Genomic DNA, 19,281 nt, shown 5'->3' with positions numbered 1-19,281 from the left:
TTCCAACACCTTTTTTGTTCCAAGCAAGTGCTAGCGCGGTTCTTACTTTGGCACCTGCTCTCGCAAACCACTTTTAGTGTGGAGCCAGTGATGAGGGGAAAAAACAAGTGAAAATTGACAAACTGCTTGTTACACTTATCAGCTTTAGCTGCTTTCCCCAGCTCTTGCTTTGGAGCAATGAATCATTGTGTTCCTGCTGTAAGTCTATTTACACAACAGCAGTGAGTATATCTAGCCAAACAAAAGCAGAAAGATAACCTCTGGGAACTTTGAGAAGCCAGTGGAGAACATGTAGTTTCTGCTTTCAGGAGCCATTCATAAAACTGGCTGACATGGGAGTTGTGCTATATACAAATCTAGGCGGGAAGAAAAGATGTCCTTCACTGGGATGAGATTAAATAGGAGATTAAACAACCTGAAACTTGTAAGACTGGCGAGCTGAGTAGGTTCTGTTCCATTGTAATGTGCAAAGTTGACAAACTGCTGTAGAGCCAAATTTCGGTCTTTAGCAAATACCCGATCACTATCCAGGCATTCATGAACCAGGAGCTTGTCCCATCTTGGAACAGTTGGTCTCATGATGTGGATTAAGACCTGAACTTTGTTCGCTAAGGTGTTTAGATATTAAGGGCTGTAAACTACTAATGTTGTTGTGGTTCTGGTGCTTTCATCACTCTTTAGCCTTTATGAAATGTGTACAGTGGTGCCGTCGCTGTCCTGAGCAGCTGTTAGACTATAGTGTGTGATCGTTGTCTGTTAGGCTGCCATTGCAGTGGTGAGCAGCAGTGGGCTATGTGTACTGATGATCAGCAGATACTGTGCTGTTTATATATGGTAATGCATACTGATGGCATTACCAATATGGTTATCTGTATCAGGGTGTAGTGAAGACATTGCATTATCAATTAATAAAGACTTAATCCTGCAGAAATGCTTTTCCTTTATGCATCAAAGTTATTCTAGTTTTGGTCCAAAGTCTCAGCGTGAGTACAACACTTCTTTACACTGGTAAGAGGGACTTGTCCTACTTTTTGGGGACTTATAGGCAAAACTGTAGACTTTTTCATCTTTGGACAGACCAGAAAACATATATAAGAAATTGGCATATGGAGGCGAATCCATTATGTGAGGTGACCTGATCGTACTCAGATAATCAGGGCGCTGTGGGACGTGTAAAGAATAGGACTAACTGTAGTCCACACTCACCCTCCCTCAGAATGCATGTTTCTAAGTTTTCTGTGCAGAATTCTTTTTTCCAGTTTGCATTCATGTGAAGAAAATGTTTGGGATGTGTCTAATTCTGTTAGTCATAGGTTCTATTTATGTAGGGAAATTACAAATGGCCTTCTCTGTTGGATCATTCAAAGGAGATTGTTACTTCATGATAAACACATGTTCCCATTGCAACCATGGTCCAGTCTACAACCGTCTGTTGGCCCAGACATCCTGGCACCTCCACTGAAGATGCCACAGATTGACACGACAGGACCAGCGAATTACATAAAAGAGGTACTATGCCACTACCATTACACAAAAACAACTGTTTTGTTTCAGATTGGATGTTATTGACTTGAGCATTTCTGTGAGTGTTTTCCTTGAGAGTCACAGCAATACATTATCAGAGTTTACAATGGGCCCTGATTTTTTTTTTGTGATTAATTGTACATAAGACTAGATTCAAGGTTTGTGTCCAAACCATTGGCAGAATGTGCACCACAAAACCTCAGTATCAGCATCCCTGTAAAGCTGCAGAGAGAGATTGATTTAACACCAAGTACACAAAAAAGTGTTCCTCTGCTGTCCGCCAATTGACCGCAAAGAATCAGATAACGAGAAGAGAGGGGTCCATAGGTTGGGCTCCTTGACCTGTTGTGTCTGACTCATAACTGATACGTCATAAAACACAGTCCGACTATGGCATGCACAGTCAACGCGCATAAGTTCGGGCAGACCATCCTGGTTACGAAATTTGCCGTTTTTCTAGAAGCCTGTCATTGGCTGTTTAATTATTTCTGATTGGTTGTTTAAAGGCTAACGACAAGTGTCACTACCAGTAATTTGAGGTTGAGCAAGTTTGCAAAGCGGTATCTCCAAGCCTCCCCTGGGCTGACCCAGTCCATAATCAAGAATCAACTAATTCACTCACCAGCGTTAGGCCTATCTGGAGTTAAGTACTTGCGGCTGAACCATCGAGCAGAGAAAACTAAGGTAAGAGAATCTCAGGATGTCTCAACTTCTTTTTGGAAAACAAAAACAGTCTTTTCTGCGTTCTCAGAACTTTGCACCATAGATTTATCCCATGTACTTTCTCCTTTTGCTGGCGGAATGTTACGTTCTTCTAAATTCATTTCTGAGCGATTGTCCTTTTCAGGTTCCTACGTTGGTTGTAGGCTTCCTATTACTGGTTGTAAAGCAATCTAACTCTTAGTTCAGGCACTTACTAACAAGAAGTTGAATATCGTTATGGAAACAACCGCTTTTTCGGACAAATTTTAATTGAACCAGGTTGGTTCCAGAGCTTTCCAAAGGCGTGTTTTCTTCCGTAATTTAAGTACATGGTCAAAATGTATTTGTAATGTAATTTTTGTTGATATGCAATGAGAATAATCTCCGTTTGTGTAGTAGTGTTCGAGCAGAATTCAATTAAAGTAAGACCCGCGTGTTTGGTTAACCAGTCTCGGTGACTTGTGTGATGGTGTCGGTGTTTGCTTGCCAAAACGGTGGTTAGCCTGCTGGTCCAATGGCTAATAACGAGTGTGCTTGTTTTACCTGTATAAGGCATAAGAAATACATTTTCAACCTAAGCAGCTTGCCGTCCAACTTGCTGATGGGTGAAGTGCATTTTATCATCTGAAGTAACGGGCAACAGTGTAGAGGAAAACATTATTTAACAAAGATGTTGCTCCGTGTGATCTCATCTCTGCATTTGGCACCCTTTTTTTGTTTGTTTTTTTTTGCCAATTTTAGTTTTGAAAGACCTGTACGACAGTCTGGGAAACTTGTAGAATAAGATATTAGACTTTTCCATTCCTTTATTTCCTCTATAGACCTGTAGTTTGTTTAGAGGGTTTTCTGGACTTTTATTATTCAACACCAGGCTTATGAGGCACTTGTATTTATTTACCCCGATGTGTCAGTAACACATCGGCATTGGATTGGATTGGATTCAATGTATTGTCATTGCACAGAGTACAGGTACAGAGGCAACGAAATGTAAACATACATAAGCATACGCTACCTTTTGAATTGTGTCCAGTGTGGACTGTAGAGGTATGGAATATATTATTTCAAGAATATAGGCCTACACAATTTCTTTGTGACCACCCAGGAGGATGTGTGCCATTTACGTTACCTGATTTGATTGTTGGTGCTCTGGGATCGAGTGCATTAACATTTATTCTCTGTATGTGTTCAGTGCGCTGGGTTCGAGTGCAGCATTCATACTCTGCATATGTTCAGAAGCAGGGCTTCACTTGTGATTCACTGTTTTTCTAGCAGTATGTGTGACGTCTTTTTTGCCTCCTAAATCATTTCTCCTCTTACCTTGTTCCGTTCCCAGTGAGTTGATAATGGATGACATGATTGACAGCCTGAAAAAGAAGGTTTGTATTGGTTTATTTTTTTCTACGTGTGTGTCTGTGTGTGTGTGTGTGCTTTGCTTAATACTCCACTAATACTCCACTATCATTGTGCGTTTTGGCTGTATGTGTTTTCAGGAGTTTATCAGTGTGTGTATTCGGGATCCTCACACGCATAAAGCGGACTTCTGGCACACACACGTAGACTATGAGATCTGCCTACATGTAAGTGTAACAGTCCATCATGGGAAAAGTTTTGGGGTGTGCAAATGCATGCAGGTGTAAGCACCTTTTGGATATGAATAACTGCCAGTATTCTGTAATGCCTGCTTCCTAAAGATGGTTTTAAATACTTGCCACTGGTATAGGGTGACCGCAAGTTGAGCATTGCACTGAAACTGACTTTTGCAGTAGGAATGGATAGTGACTCAAAACCCTTTCTTTGTGCATTGTGTCCAGACGAACAGCATGTGCTTCAGGAAGAAAACGTCCTGTGTTCGGCGGCGCTACAGTGAGTTTGTATGGCTGCGTCAGAGACTGCAGGACAACGCAGTGCTCATGTGAGGCTCTTCTTCACACTCCTTGACTAGGAGAAGTGTACATGCCTTTACAGTCTTTGAAGTGTACATGCCTTTTACAGTCTTTTAAGCGCTAGAGGAACACATATTTTTGCCAAGTATTCAGGGTTGATGCTAAAACTCTTGCACTAACATTTCTACTAAGTCATTGTCATTTTTGCCTCCTGTTAGGATGCAATTTAAAAAAAAAAAATGTTTTTATTTTTGTCTCTGTACTTGCTTAGAACCCTTCCCAAACTGCCTCCTTGGAACCCATTCTTCAGTTGGAGTAACAGTTGTCAGGTAGCTGAAAGGATGAAGGGACTACAGAAGTTCTTGGAGGAGTGAGTTTTATTCAGATATCTTCCTGTGTCTCTTGGTGTCTCCTATTGCCATGTTAGATGTGTTTTCAGCTCCACTGGACATAGGGGCTCTGCCTCTCAGTGGCTGATTGGTTGCGTTACTGGCAAAAATGTCAATGCCTACATTTGTGAAAGCATCACTCCATATTAAAGTAACAATATGTAACAATTTTACCTTAAAATAACACATTGAAAAAAATTGTGCCGCTACAATTACTTTAAATATGGAGAATGGCCTCTCCGCCATTGCCATCGGGGGTCTGTAGGAAAAATACTGGGGTATGTAAGATTTCTGTAGCCGCCCGGTCCTTTGTGTCTGAGCATGCGCAACTAGGATCGGGTACAGATTTCGATTCAGAGCTAGCCATCTTTCTGCTGGACTAGTAAGTAGTTTATTCGCTGTCCTGCTTTGTCTTGTCTTGCACTTGCTTGATGTTTGACTGTGTTAGCAAAGTTGTTGACTCGCGAGTTTGTCATAAACGAGTAAAAGCAAATTTCAAAACATTTACAAAACATTGCTTTTCTATTGAGAAGATATTTACAGCATATTGACCGAATATACCGAAAATATGAGCAAGCAAAGATCTTCGTCCACTGCTACGCCAAGAACCACTGTTGCTAACCCTGTCGCCGCCATGGCTAGTCATGCTTCTAGTGAGGAAACATTAACTCCAAACGGAGTTTCCATGAGTGAATTAGTTGCTGAAGTGGGCTAACAACTAACTTCGCTGAAAGAGGACATTTCTGCCTTAATTCAAGAGTCTATTGCCCCTCTCCAAGCCTCTTTGAACACATTAAATGAGACTGTAACAAATTTCCAGACTCGGCTAAATGCAACTGAAGCTCTTGCTGGTGACAATTTCACTGCATTAAACTTTGCGGAAAAAAAGATAAACCAACTGGAGGAACAAAATGCGAGCCTATTTGACCGATTGGATGACCTGGAAAATCGAACTGGAACGAGCACATCGCTCTCTTGGCCAAAAGCCCAAAGAAGAACGGCCACCCCGGCCGTTTGTGGTTTGCTTTCACCGGTTTCAGGAGAAGGAAAAAGCATTGCGGTGGGCTCGGGCGAACGACGTGAAGTTCCAAGGCACTCCGCTGAGGATATACCCAGATGTGTCAGCAGCATTGGCGAAAAAACGTGCAACATTTAAGGATATCAAACATGTCTTGTACAAGAAGAATATGCGATTCAACTTGCTCCACCCTGCACGACTTTGACAAGCAAACATTCATCTTTTCTTCACCCGAAGAAAAAATCTTCTTGACCGCCGAGTTGCCACTCACACGCAGACAGATGGACACGGGTACCAAAATGATGGTGATTAGGCTAAGTTGGACTCACTATATGGGTGGAAAAGGCTGGGGATCGGCTCTAAATCCGTAAGTTACATATTGGGCCTCATTCTCGAACATTTTCTGAAGTTTCTTCTGAAATGTTTCTTACGGGCTTCGGCAAAACAACGTAAGAAAAAGACATCCGACAAATTCATGAACGCTTGAAAGTGTGTTCCTACGCAGCAGAAGTGTTCTGAGCTGTGCTCCACCGGAAGAGTTTTCTTAAATTGAAAGCGCGTTCTCTTGCTCCTGCATTTGCATACAGGGGCGGTTTTTCCTACAGGCGGTATAGGCGGTCGCCTAGGGCGCCACTCGGAGGGGGGCGCAAAAAACTGCGCCCAGCAAAAAAAACAAAACAAGAATTGTGGGGGTTTTTTTGCGCCCCCTTCTATATCTCAATATCAATATTTTGACATAAAAAAAAAATCTAACATTAGGGTAAAATGAGCCAAAAATCGAAAACGGAAGGGGTATGTACGTCCTTGTTGTTGTCAGAACATGCAAGCACAGTGAGGCGTTTGGTTAGAGTGTGTGTGTGTTCAAGAAACTTTGAATAATAAAATAATGAAGAGGCAAAAGCCATCCGGGGCGCAATTTAGGAAGAAAAGAAAGGAAGAAGAAAAGAAACATGCCAAGGAGAAAGGTAAATCCTTAAATCCTGTTCTAGCCTAGAATGAATTCCAGATAAGAAAACGTTCACGAATGCGTGAATTGCCCGCGGCACTTTAGTGGAGTTAAGAAAAGATGTACCTTATCATTGAACGTTTTCCTACTCCCTGTCACATAGTTCTTTAATGATTTTACAGAGGCGGGTATATAAAAAATGATGTCCATTTATTCTACATTATACAAAAAAAGACATGATTAAAATAGGGGAGCACATATAAAGCCAATAGCCAGTGCAACAACACTACACATACCTTACTCGTTGCATAGCACACCCATTAAGGAAGCCAAACACGGCAACTTGTCAATAAGTGAGGAATACTGGTAAAAATCCAAGTGTTGTCAACTTTAGCGAATGGTTTGTATGTAATCTTGCTAGTTAGCTAACGCTTGCTAGCCAGTGACTTGTGACGTTCCTTGTTATTGCCATTCAGTCGAAACATCAGTTCAAGTTCAGCTGTAACGCAATTTGCGTCATTTTGCGTCATAAAAATTTGAGTAATCAAATTTGGACAGCTTTAGTTTTGGTGGAGCGAGCTAGCCAGTTTAATTAGACATGATTCAACTAATCAAGAGCTATGCATCTTGGGATAAAAAAATGTCAGGCTGTCCAAATACACCAAAATGCTTAATAACTACATAATAGCTACATTTAACAAATGATGATAATACATACTTTTGTTATATCATTTTAGATTCACTTTTAGAAGACATTAAGAAAACATTATTTGCAGGCGATTGGGAAGATGACGTGGAGGTGTGTGTGTGTCCATAAACAGTTCAACAGGGGGCGTGGCCGGAGCGTAGTCCAGCACAGGCGTGACATTTTCTCAGTGATTTGTTCTTGAATTAATGTTTGTTCATTGTCGCGATCGTTGTTGTGTTTATGTGAAAGAAATGCAGTCTTACAGGGAAAAATAGCGTTTGAAAGTTGCAATTCCGTTTTCGTGGGGAAAACAAAATATTTTTTATTTTTGGGGGGGGGGGGGGGGGGCCAGGAGTGAAGCTCGCCTAGAGCGCCAAATGTGCTAGGGCCGCCCCTGTTTGCATACATACACACCCCGCCAGCTCCTTATAAGGGCACGCAACCGTAGTGACGTGTGCAGTCGGAATCAACCGAATCTACACGAAAGCAACTCGTAAATGACTCATGTCAAAGCGTAAAGCGAGTAAACGCAGATCTAACTTCAACAGTGCAGAGATGGACCGTTGCAGGATGTAGATGTGTCCATTCTATACCACTATAGCTATATCAACGTGATTGAGTTTAGTGCTTATTTATTTATTCACTTACATTTGCAGTGTTCATGTACATTCACATTTATATTTAGTCATTTAGCAGACGCTTTTGTCCAAAGCGACGTAGGCTACAAGGGAGAGAACAGTCAAGCTACGAGCAATAGAGACCTAGTGTAACAATAAATACTACTTTACATAAGAAATAGAAAAACGAAATAGAAAAAAAAAACGAAGTGCAGGAATGTAACTGCTGTAAGTGCAAGTTAAGCACTAGTCGAAGTGCCAGTTAGGAAGGGAGGTGCTCTCTGAAGAGTTGGGTCTTCAAAAGCTTCTTAAAGGTAGAGAGGGACGCCCCTGCTCTGGTAGTGCTAGGCAGTTCGTTCCACCAACGTGGAACTACAAATGAAAATTCTGGATTGCCGTACTTGCACAGACGGCAGTGCCAAACGACGCTCACTAGACGAGCGCAGCATTCTGGTGTAGTCCTTTTATTTATTTTATGACATCACGGTGCCTCGTAGAGTCATGACTATACATGTGAAACGTAATTGTTAATGATACAAATATTCTCGTAATTATTATTATTAAAATTACTTTAATCCGAGGATGTCTGTAGAGTTGATGTGAACGCAATCACCAACGATTTCTCACAAATTCATTAACACTTCTAACACGGAGAGTTTTCTTAAATGCGATTCCTCAAAAAGGAATCGCATTTGAGAAAACTCTGGCCGAGTTACGACTGCTATTTCGAGTTCGGAAAGTCTTCTGAAGTTCAGAACAAATCCCAGGTGAGAACTTTCATGAATGCCAAATGTTTTCCTAAATCCAATTCAGAGGAAATTCCTTCTTAAATTCTTCTTAACTGCGTTCGAGAATGAGGCCCATTGTGTGTTATTCATATGCCAATTTACAGAGTGATGTTGTAATTAGAGGGTATTTATTATGTTGTAAAGTCATCTCAGCATTCTATCACTTGACCAGTTCAATCTCTGGTCTAATGTTGTTACTTAACTAGTTGTTTAAGTGGACTTGTTGAATAGGCTAATTCACTTGCGCTGAGTCGGAATGTTGACTGCCTGCCTTTACTTGTTTAGCATAAAGGGGAGCAATGTGGGGAGGGTAACGTGAAGATGGACTATTGGAAGCTGAAGCACTATGGGGCTGCGGTTCGTCAGTGTTCAGAGGACGAGCCTAGCTTAGGAGGGGGCCTGCAGTCTGCCTATGTTCGTGAGGCAGGCATAGGAAAGTTGTGTGTTTTGTTCGAGGTTGGGATGGCATTAATTACTAACCCAACTGTTTTATTTTGCACTGAATGGGGTTTATATACTGTCAAGGGGGATTTTAGTAAGTTTTGTATGATGCTTATGATTTTGGAGGGGTCTGACAACTGCTATGGGCAGGGGCGGACTGGCCATCGGGGATACCGGGGGATTCCCCGGTGCGCCGACGGGGTTGAGCTGGTCCAAAATACCGGCCCACTTCCATCACCAACTGGCCCTCCCGCTGACATCGCCGGCACAGACTATATTCTATGCTTCACAGAACAAGTATAATTTACTCTAATATCTCTAGTAGTAAAAAATCACTGACTGACATTTATACTACTGCTAGCGATCTGTATTCACACTCATGGTGCCTATTTTTCGAAAATGTTCTGAAGTGTCTTCTGAAATGTGTTCTTACGGACTTCCGAAGACCAACGTAAGAAAAGATCTCGGCCTTATTCATGAACGCCTAAAAATGGGTTCTTACACAGCCGAAGTGTTCTCAGCTGTGCAGATTGAGGATGAGGATTCTTAAATTGAACGCACATTCTCGTGCACCTGGATTTGCATACAAACACGCCCCGCCAGCTCCTTATAAGGGCACGCAACCGTAGTGACGTGTGCAGTCAGCCCTTAACCCTTCTAACATGGCGCAGCCCCGTGGGGCATCTGGTGTTTTTTTTTGAGGAATTGCATTTAAGAAAACTCTGGGCCATTTACGACTTATTTCGCGTCCTGAAATTCTGGTCTAAATTCAGAACGAATCCCAGATGAGAACTTTCATGAACGCCCTAAAACATCGTTAGTGGAGTTCAGAAGAAATTACCTGTGTGAAGTTGGCCCCCTGTATCATTAAAAATATTAGAAATAGCACTGCTGTTCATTTGTGCTGGTTTGTGCCGTAAAAAATATTATTTGTGCTATTAAGGGTTTTGAGTAATTCAAAATTACATTTTCTGGCCTGTGACGTCACTCAGCCCCCCATCCACGTCCAAATCTCATCAAAATAGTCTCAATCGTTTGTGCTACGTTTGTGCTACGTTTGTGCTGGTTTTTGCTGTCAAAAGAAATATTTGTGCTATTATGGTTTTAAAGATATAACTAGCACAAACGATAGAGACTATTTTGATGAGATTTGGACGTGGACTGGTGACGTCACGCGTGGGCAAAATAAAGCTTTAATAAGAACTATACTACTATAGTAGCACAAATATTTCTTTTAACAGCACAAACCAGCACAAACGATTGAGACTATTTTGATGAGATTTGGACGTGGACGGGGGGCTGAGTGACGTCACAGGCCAGAAAATTTCCTTTTGAATTACTCAAAACCCTTAATAGCACAAACGATATTTTTTTACGGCACAAACCAGCACCAACCTAGCACAAACGAACAGCAGTGCTATTTTAATATTTTGAATGATACGGGTGGCCAACTTAACACACGCAAAGAAATTCCTTCTTAAATTCTTCTGAACTGCGTTCGAGAATGAGGCCCATGGTTTCCATCTTCTTTACTCATCTAATCTCTTCCGTCGGTCTAACTTTGTTTTAGGTGTTATTAAATGTCAATCACTCTACCCTACATTTTTTCTTTTTTTTTTTTTTTTTCTTTTTACTTTATTGTCTTTCCTGTTATTGTATATGTGAAGCACATTGAGTTGCATAAATAAATAAATAAATAAAGTTGCCTTGTCTTGCCTACTCAACACTTGCGTCGCTCGCAGACAAAGTCGTTTTTGAGAGTGAGAGCATGTCATCGGCACCAAAACGTAAAGGTGGAACTGAAAAGCTCAGGGAGAAAAAGAAAAGATGTCTGGAGGAAGGTGCATCAAAATATTTAAAAATGTCTGATTTATTTTGGAAACCACCAACTGGTGACAGTGATACCAAGGTAAGTTGTGGCGTTGTGGCGTTGACTTGGCCAATGTTAGCTTGCTTTTCACAGATGAGACCGTTATGATCTGGTAAAATAAGCAAGCTGGCGCTGTTGTCATCATCGAGATTATCTAATTTAACATGTTAGCCGTAGTCACTTGCTTACAATCGATGAGCAAGCTATCTATGGTGGTAGTTGTAAAGAGGGCAATCTTATGATTTCTAATAACAAATGTCAAATAAGTTAACCAGCTAGCTTGTTATGCTAACATCACCATGTTACACACAACACTAACATTATAAACAATGTTAATATGTTATCTAGATTAGATAGTGAGGTCATAACACATGAGTATACTGATATTGTTTTTATTACCATGTGACTATAATGCACCCGGGCCGGCAGAGTTAGTTTAGGTTCTGTTACTTAACTTATTGTTTTGTTATGCACCTTCAACACCCCTACACACACACACACACAATCACACACCCAGCATGCAACACTACTGATACCACTGATGTTCACACCCCATCGTATGTTCTATTCTGTTCATTTCTACAATATAGTTCATACTAATTCTACCCTCTGATTCCAGTTTCTTTATTGTCATTCCTTAAGGTTCTGTAGTGATACGTATAACCATCTGCCTGGGACTGTGCTCAAACTAGAGTAAATGGAACGTCTTCCTGTGCCCGTCTCAGTCTGATACAGTTAAAAATCTTTCACAAAATCTACTACACAAAATCCAAACTATCCAAAATGTACCCTGACATTGATGACGGGTGTGAGCGCTACAGCAGATATGGCCCACATGTTTTGGACTTGTCCTAAGTTAAGGGAATTTTGGTCATCTGTTTGCAAAACTTTGAATGATGCATTTGGTACCAAAATGAAACCCTCTGCAGAAATGGCCATCTTTGGAGTGTTCGTTAATGAGATCACAATGGCCACTAACAATAAAATGCTTTTGCTTTTGCCTCTCTTCTAGCCCGTAGAAGAATAGTTTTAAAGTGGAAATCTCCTGACCCACCGAAAAGTTTATTTTTGGCTCAGTGACCTGATGCTATTCCTGAAATTAGAGAAAAATTAAGTATTTCACTAGAGGATCGATTTAAAACTTTCCACAAAATATGGGACCCGCTGATTTCATATTTCGACAGGCTCAACACTCTCCCATAGGACCATAGGGCCCTGACTGTTTTATCAATCCTGCATAACAAAGACATGTGCTTTAAGTCAACTGCGGAGTGCCTCTTCCCCACCTTTTTTCTTTCCCCCTCTATTTTTTTATTTATTTATTTATTTTTCTTCTTTTTGTTATGTTTTGTTTTGTTTGTTTGTATTTTCAGTATGTGGGTGGGAGGGATTTGATTGATAAAAATGAGAAAAACAATTAAAGACATTGTACTAAAATGCATCCTGAATTACATACCTTTCTTGAATAAAAAATATGTAAAAAAAAAAAAGAAAGGTAGAGCAACACAACAAAGTGCATCTGAAACAAATGTGACCCTGAAGAATGGCAGAACATCTCTCCAGTAGTTTGTGCAGCACTGGTATCCTCCATGCTGAGGAGTATTGAGTCAATCAAAAATAAAAGGACATTTAAAGTGTCGAGAGAAAAAAAAAAAAAAACATTTGAATCTGTCATAAAGGGCATATTTACTTTTGTTGCATTGAGTTACTACAGTGAGGCTCGTATTTTTAATATAGTAAATCTAAACTTTAGTTTTTCATTTTACATAGGAGCAAATACCCTACTGCTCAACTCCAAACTAATGCAATCATTGTAAGATGATATTTGAGAGACGTGGCATAGGGGTGTGCTCACTTCTGTTGTATATTCAGGTTTGGTAGGCAAACAGTGTAGTGTGGCATTTCTGATGGGTTTTCGTTTCATTGTTTAATCTGAACTAAACCAAAGTACCCAGAGAACTGATTAGTCCATTTACTTCATTCTGTCACAATGTTGCACTTTGAAAATTGGCGTTAATGCAGATTAGCGATTGGATTATCTAACAGCCCATTTCCTTTCTCTCTCCACTAATTGGTTTGAGATGGAGTGGATAAGACCCCGCCCCTGTCCGTCACACCCTCTATCTACACCGGCTCAAAACACGCCTGATTAATCAGGGTCAATAGAGGCTCTTGATCGCTTCAATCTAGTGTGTTCGTCTAATCAAGGGGCCACTGATGAGTTCAGTCAGGAATGCCGGGAGAGATTGTGGGAGGGAGCAGGAGGACTCTCTCGACTGCTTGTTTCTTAGTGCTGGTGTACTGGCCTTTTGATTTAATTTCACCTCTGATTACACTTCTTGAAGATGCCAGTACAATTGTCAGGGGCAGCATTTTCTTATAGAGCCAATACACTACACATCCCATGCTTCTGCTGTTTAACCTGTCCTTTTTAGTCAAGGTCCAAAAGAAGATTACCGGTATATAAAAGTCGGCTGTAAAAAAGAAAATGGTTTTTCCAATCAAGAGAAATTACTCATGACGTGTCTATTTTATGTGGTTTTTCATAGAGGTATTTTGTGTTTGAGTCTGTTTACTCCATAAAGGTGTGAAAAGGGCAGTATCCCTCAGCTGTCAATCTCAGCATATAGCATTTCCCATTAGAAGTCATGATGAATTGGATGGAGCAGGATGCAGTGAGCAAGGACTGGTCAGGGGACCACATTCAGACCTGATGTTGTGGTTGTGTCTATTGACACAGTAGGACAGTGTTAATACATGAGTTCAGGGATGACTTTCCAAGCAGAATGAGTGTTCCATAGGATGGGCACTAGGATGAGGACATGTTGTTTTGTAATGGCAATTATTTTTTTTTAGTTGATTTTCGTTTGGTCTGTGAAGAGATCTAGATACAATCTAGTCTATTAATATCCAGTGTTTGGGTAAGGCTCATTCTGTTCAGCATTAAGCATGCTTAGGTTGCAGTTCAATGGAGCACATGAACGTGATGGTGAAAGCTACAGTTATGTAATGTTATTTTTGCAGACTCTGAACAATTGAGCACATTTAGACCTTTACTCTTTGCTGTTTACGTGTCCCTGCATGCCCGGTCATGTCGAAGATGATTTGTTTTGTAAGCGGAAGAGCTTCACATCTGCTCATGACTAGTTGTGGATAATCAATATGAGGTGTTGGTGGTCACAATAGTGGTACAGTGTATGAGAAATATGCATTGTTCTTTTAACACTTAAATATTAAGAATTATTGGAACTTTTTGATGTGACTCATTGTCCTCGACTTGGTAGTCTGGCTGCTATACAATTGGTTTTATATTTTCTTTCAGCTATTCACGTTCTAGTTCTACAGGGTTTTTACATATAGTTAGGACTAGTGTTAACTTGTATTATATGACCATAAGGTGTAGTTGTGCGACAACATACAACATACAAATATATCTTGTTGCTTAAACGTTTGGAATAATGCCGGGAGATTGAACTGAATCGTGTGTTTTGTTGTCCATCAATGGAGGAAAGAGGGACTGCCCAACCAGAGCCGATCATTCAAATCGTTGTCCAATGGTTCTGCAGAAACATCTTGGCTTCTTTCTCTAAGTGGCCATTGTTGTACCTTCACCTGTCAAAGCATATGCAGCATGTAGGGCTACACAATGTTCCTGTTCAATCAGAAATGTTTGGGAAAGCTGCTCATTAGAACTCCTCCCAGAACTGAGTCTGTTTCCTTGTCTGACCCACAGTGTAATGCAGATTCCCTTGCTCCTGTCCAGCAGCCGACTGCACCTGTTTCTGCAGTCCCAGCTGAACATCATGAAGATCGAGGCCTGCATCCAAGGAAACAAGCGCTACACTGTCGCACAGGCGATCCAGGGCTTTGCGTGTGATTTGTCACCGTCCCCTTTTGAGGAGGACGAAAGTAAAATTAGCTTTGATTCAGATTGTGATAGGTAAGTGTGTGTGTGTGTGTGTGTGTGTGTGTGTGTGTGTGTGTCTGTCTTTGTCTCCACTGAAGTCATATACCATAACAATGGCATATGAGGTTGTATTTGTAATTTTGCTGTATTTAATTCATTGTCCTTGTTGATAATCATGTTGCATTCTGGTAAAGTATGACTTTTGTGGTTGTGTAGCACCACCTCTTCTGGCTTTGGCCACAGCATGGAGCCTGCAGTGTCCCTGAATGAAGGCACTTCTGTTAGCGGTGACCACTGCTATGATGCCTAGCCCGTGGGCGGTACAGAAGAGCTCTTCAGCGGCCTGTAAGCAAGGCCTGGAGCTGACCCGAGAAGCAGCCCAGTCTCAACCTGCGTTTTCACGTGAACTACCACAGCAGACGCGCTCGCCACAAGTTCCTGGTCGCTCGTGTACCCTCGCATTTCCTCATTGTTGTTGCTGCTGGTATGTGAGGCTGGCTGGTAGTGGCTAAGCAGGGATTACATGTTATTTTACATGTTTCGTCATGGTCATTTTTCTCATGTCCGTTTCCTTTTTTTTTTAGAGACTTTATATATATCCTCGTTCTTAATGTGTGGCCCAGTAGAGGGCGCTAGAAGCTCCTGCTCTCGGAGCATGTTTTAATTTTTTTCAGTCGCAAAGCAATGTTAAGAGTCTCAGTCTTAAAGTGTTAATGAATTAATGTTTTATCTGCTGAACATGCAGGAGCTTCTGAAGATGACATGACTGAAAATAATACACTTTTATTTAATTTAAAATTTTTACTGTCGCATAAACCTGTATTGTAAAAATAAAGTGTTTATTTAGGGAAAATGTACTTTGAGACTCATTTTGATATAGCACATTCTAATGAACAAACTACATGGTGTCCCTCTAGGTTGAACTTTAGGAATGCAGACATTTCCCCCTGATAGAACGAGGTCATGAAGTATTGAGGTCCAGCCTTAAATTCACCATCTGTGAGGTGCATATTATGAGGCGTTCAAAGACTTCTTCATTCAGAGTGGCTCGGGTAACACAGCTGCTCAAGAAGCCGTCTCTCGATCCCACTCATGTGGAAAACTATCGGCCGTTCTCACGCTCCTATCCAAAACCATTGAGAGGTCAGCTTCTAAACAGGTCACAGATTTCCTGTCAAGGAACAATCTCCTCGATCCAAACCAGTCTGGATTCAAAAGTGGTCACTCCACCGAAACAGCCCTGTTGTCTGTGACGGAGGCATTAAAAACAGCGAGAGCAGCAGCCCAATCCTCAGGTCAAGCAGGATGAGAACCATCAGCCGCTTTTGACAGTCAACCACCGCATCCTTCTGTCTATACTATCAAGTACGGGCATTTCTGGCAGGGCACACTCCTGGTTTGAGTCTTACCTCACTGGGCACTCGTTCAACATGTCATGGCAAGGTCAGCTGTCTGTACCTCACCGCCTCACCACAGGGGTGCCCCAAGTGATGCGACCGCTTCTCTTTGCCATGTACACCACCTCGTTGGGCCCTATCATCCGCTCGCATGGTTTTTCTTATCACTGCTATGCAGATGATACCCAATTGTATCGGTCTTTCCAGATGATCCAGAACGCGGCGGCGCATCTGGTGTTCAACCAACCCCAGAGGGCACACGTCACCCCGCTACTCATTGAGCTACACTGGCTGCCTGTAGCTGCTCGCATCAAGTTCAAGTCACTTTTGCTTGCTTACAGAGTGCTTGCTGGTTCTGCTCCCATCTACTTAAATGCTCTTGTAAGGGCAAATGTTACTCCCAGGATGCTGCGCTCGTCTAATGAGCGTCGTTTAACACTGCCGTCTGTGCAAGTACGCCAATCTAGACTATTCTCATAGGAATGAGCTGCCTAGCACTACCAGAGCAGTCCCTCTCTACCCAACTCTTCAGAGAGCCCCTCCCTTCCTAAACTTACACTTCTACTAGTACTTAACTTGCACTTACAGCAGTTACATTCCTGCACACTTTTATTTTCTCTATCTTATGTAAAATAGTATTTATTGTTACACTAGGTCTCTATTGCTCATAATTTGACTGTTCTCTACCATGTACGTCGCTTTGGACCAAAGCGTCTGCTAAATGATTAAATGTAAATGTAAGGTAAATGACTAAATGTAACCTTCAGTGTCAGTGCTGCTTCTGTCTGCTAAATGTAAATGAGGCAGTAAAGACCCAACATGGAGTTCCTTGTAGTTGGTTTGAATGCAAAAATAAGCTTTAAGAACTCAAAACAACTAGGCCAGAGAGGAAGCACACTTACAAAGCTAGTCCACAGTTATGATGGCAAGAGGATGGAGTGAGTAAAGGAGAGAGACTGATGGAGGTCTAGTAACTCTGGCAAGAGGATGGAGTGAGTAAAGGAGAGAGACTGATGGAGGTCTAGTAACTCTGGCAAAAGTGAAATGTTGCCACAGGCACGGGTATGGTATGGGTGCAGTCGATTGGTCACTCATGTCTGTTCATCAGTGTCGCCGTGATCAATACACACATTGCATGTGCCCAATCTATGCCAGAGGGTTCAAGCTTTCATATGAGGGCTGTATAGAGTGTGGTTAATAAAGGTGATTATCGCGTGTGGGTCATAATGTCTTAACCCAGCCTTTTAAAGTTTAGATTTTGTTATTTTCTTAGCTTCTTTACATTGGCTTTCAATTATGTAAATGAAATGTTATTTTAAATAATTAAAAGCTGGGACATATTTCATGATCCATCATATGATTTCACTGCACAGCCTTTCGGCCTACTAAATAATTAGGATAAAATATGATTGGTATGCTGTTGTAACTACTACTTGTCACCACAAGGGGGAGTCAATGACAAAGGTGCATTTGGGTGAAATGCCAAAAATCATGCAGTATCCAAGTCTCGATTGATTATGTATTCATGATGTTGAGGCAGAAATGTCCTTTTTTACTCCTCAGTAAAAATGCTTCATTAAAACTCGCCGCCCCACTCATAGCACCCCTTTCCCTGTGTAAAAGCACGTATGACAGTCTCATCATTTGATGTAGCCTCAGAGACGTCTAACAAGGTGTGATGCAGAGACTGCTGGAGGTGCATTTCAATTCGGAGCACTTTTGCTAAATCTATGTAACTCACTGATCTCCCTGGCCCTTCATGCAGCCACACATGGACCGAGCAGCAACAACTGCAAATGGACCAAGTACAGCAGAAATATTTATTTATATTTATTGAACATTCATCAGAGGAACAGTCAGGCAGAGATTTAAATGAGTTATACATGTCAAAAGATGAAATGTGCAGTAGTATGGCAGTGCTATCCTCATGAAAGGTGCTAAAACATCCCCCTGTTGGAACTGCATTCATGTATCTCCATGTTCAGATCAAGGTTTTCTTCCAGATATCCTTCCATCATTCATAAGCTTGCTACCTACTCCTTTACTTACTCAGCTATGCACAGTATAGTATACTGAGCTGTTCCTCCTTCTGTCTAGTTGTGCCAACTTCATCAGTATATACTTCTTAAAACATTAGTATATACTTCTTCAAACATTAGTGTATACTTCTTCATACATTAGTGTATACTTCTTCAAATATTAGTAAATACTTCTTCAAACATTAGTGTATACTTCTTCAAACATTAGTGTATACTTCTTCATACATTAGTGTATACTTCTTCAAACATTAGTATATACTTCTTCGTACATATTTATTTCACTTGGTTTGGTCTTTAGTCATGATGTATTTGAACCTTTAAATCATGTTTGACAGAATGTATGTGTGATTGGAAGGGCACACGTCAATAGCATTAATTCATTCCCATGTCGTTCTTACTATGTTCAGTTCTTTGATTCCCTACTGTACACGCTCTGCACAACGACCCTGTGAGCACGCCGTTCGGCAGCCTCGCATCCTTTAAAAGCAGGAGGCAGGAGGCAATGGAAGCAGTATACTAATGAGACACAGAAACAAAGGAAGCAGTATACTAATGAGACACAGAAACAAAGTCAAAGTATCTCGTATTCCAGTCTTGTCTCCAAGGACTGACAGATTTTCAAACTTTAATTCTGTTCCAACTGTTGATTAGCTTTCCACCCCTGATGTCTGCTTTAATTGATCATGTTTTACAATACTATAGAATAATTAGCCCGGTTTGTTCAAATCCATAAGTATTTGAAGTTACATGCCACCAGGCCGAATCCCTTTCTTGAATCTAAAGTGGTTTTGGGAATGTATTATTTTGACAGTTTGTGTATGCATGTTTGTCAAATAATATTGCTACTTAAAATGACCACAGGTACAGTTTTATTTCAAATTCATCAGTATGTTATAATTATATTCATTCCAAGGTAATTTCCACAAATTTCCAATTTCCAGGTGAGGATTCCACAAACATTCAGGTGCACAACTTTAAATGATTTTCAAGGGTTATTGGATGAATTCATGTGAAGTGAAGACTTCCATGGAAGGGTTTGGTTCTTTTTGTTTTGTTTCTTTTTTGTTTCTTT

The 19,281-nt window shown here is 41.1% G+C and overlaps 1 protein-coding gene across 1 annotated transcript; it reads left to right on the top strand.

The window, feature by feature from the left end:
• The first annotated feature begins 1,952 nt into the window (after positions 1-1,952).
• On the top strand, positions 1,953-15,626 carry snx10a (sorting nexin 10a). Its single transcript, XM_012836063.3, has 7 exons — positions 1,953-2,208; positions 3,560-3,602; positions 3,717-3,803; positions 4,038-4,138; positions 4,381-4,479; positions 14,600-14,806; positions 14,990-15,626. The coding sequence occupies exons 2-7, from the start codon at positions 3,570-3,572 to the stop codon at positions 15,081-15,083; spliced, it is 621 nt and encodes a 206-aa protein (XP_012691517.1). The 5' UTR covers positions 1,953-2,208; positions 3,560-3,569; the 3' UTR covers positions 15,084-15,626.
• The last annotated feature ends 3,655 nt before the right edge of the window (positions 15,627-19,281 follow it).

This window comes from Clupea harengus, chromosome 19 (genome assembly GCF_900700415.2).
Source record: "Clupea harengus chromosome 19, Ch_v2.0.2, whole genome shotgun sequence".
In the NCBI taxonomy this organism is placed as follows: Eukaryota; Metazoa; Chordata; class Actinopteri; order Clupeiformes; family Clupeidae; genus Clupea; species Clupea harengus.
The sequence above is the reverse complement of the archived record's forward strand: the minus strand, read 5'-3'. Positions and strand labels throughout refer to the sequence as shown.

What these genes read in the sequence shown, in the direction of transcription:
- snx10a (XM_012836063.3), top strand. Translation starts at nt 3,570, where the DNA reads ATGGATGACATGATTGACAGCCTGAAAAAGAAG. An exon ending in TTGACAGCCTGAAAAAGAAG is followed by an intron (nt 3,603 to 3,716) that starts GTTTGTATTGGT and finishes ATGTGTTTTCAG; the next exon opens with GAGTTTATCAGTGTGTGTAT. An exon ending in CAGGACAACGCAGTGCTCAT is followed by an intron (nt 4,139 to 4,380) that starts GTGAGGCTCTTC and finishes GTACTTGCTTAG; the next exon opens with AACCCTTCCCAAACTGCCTC.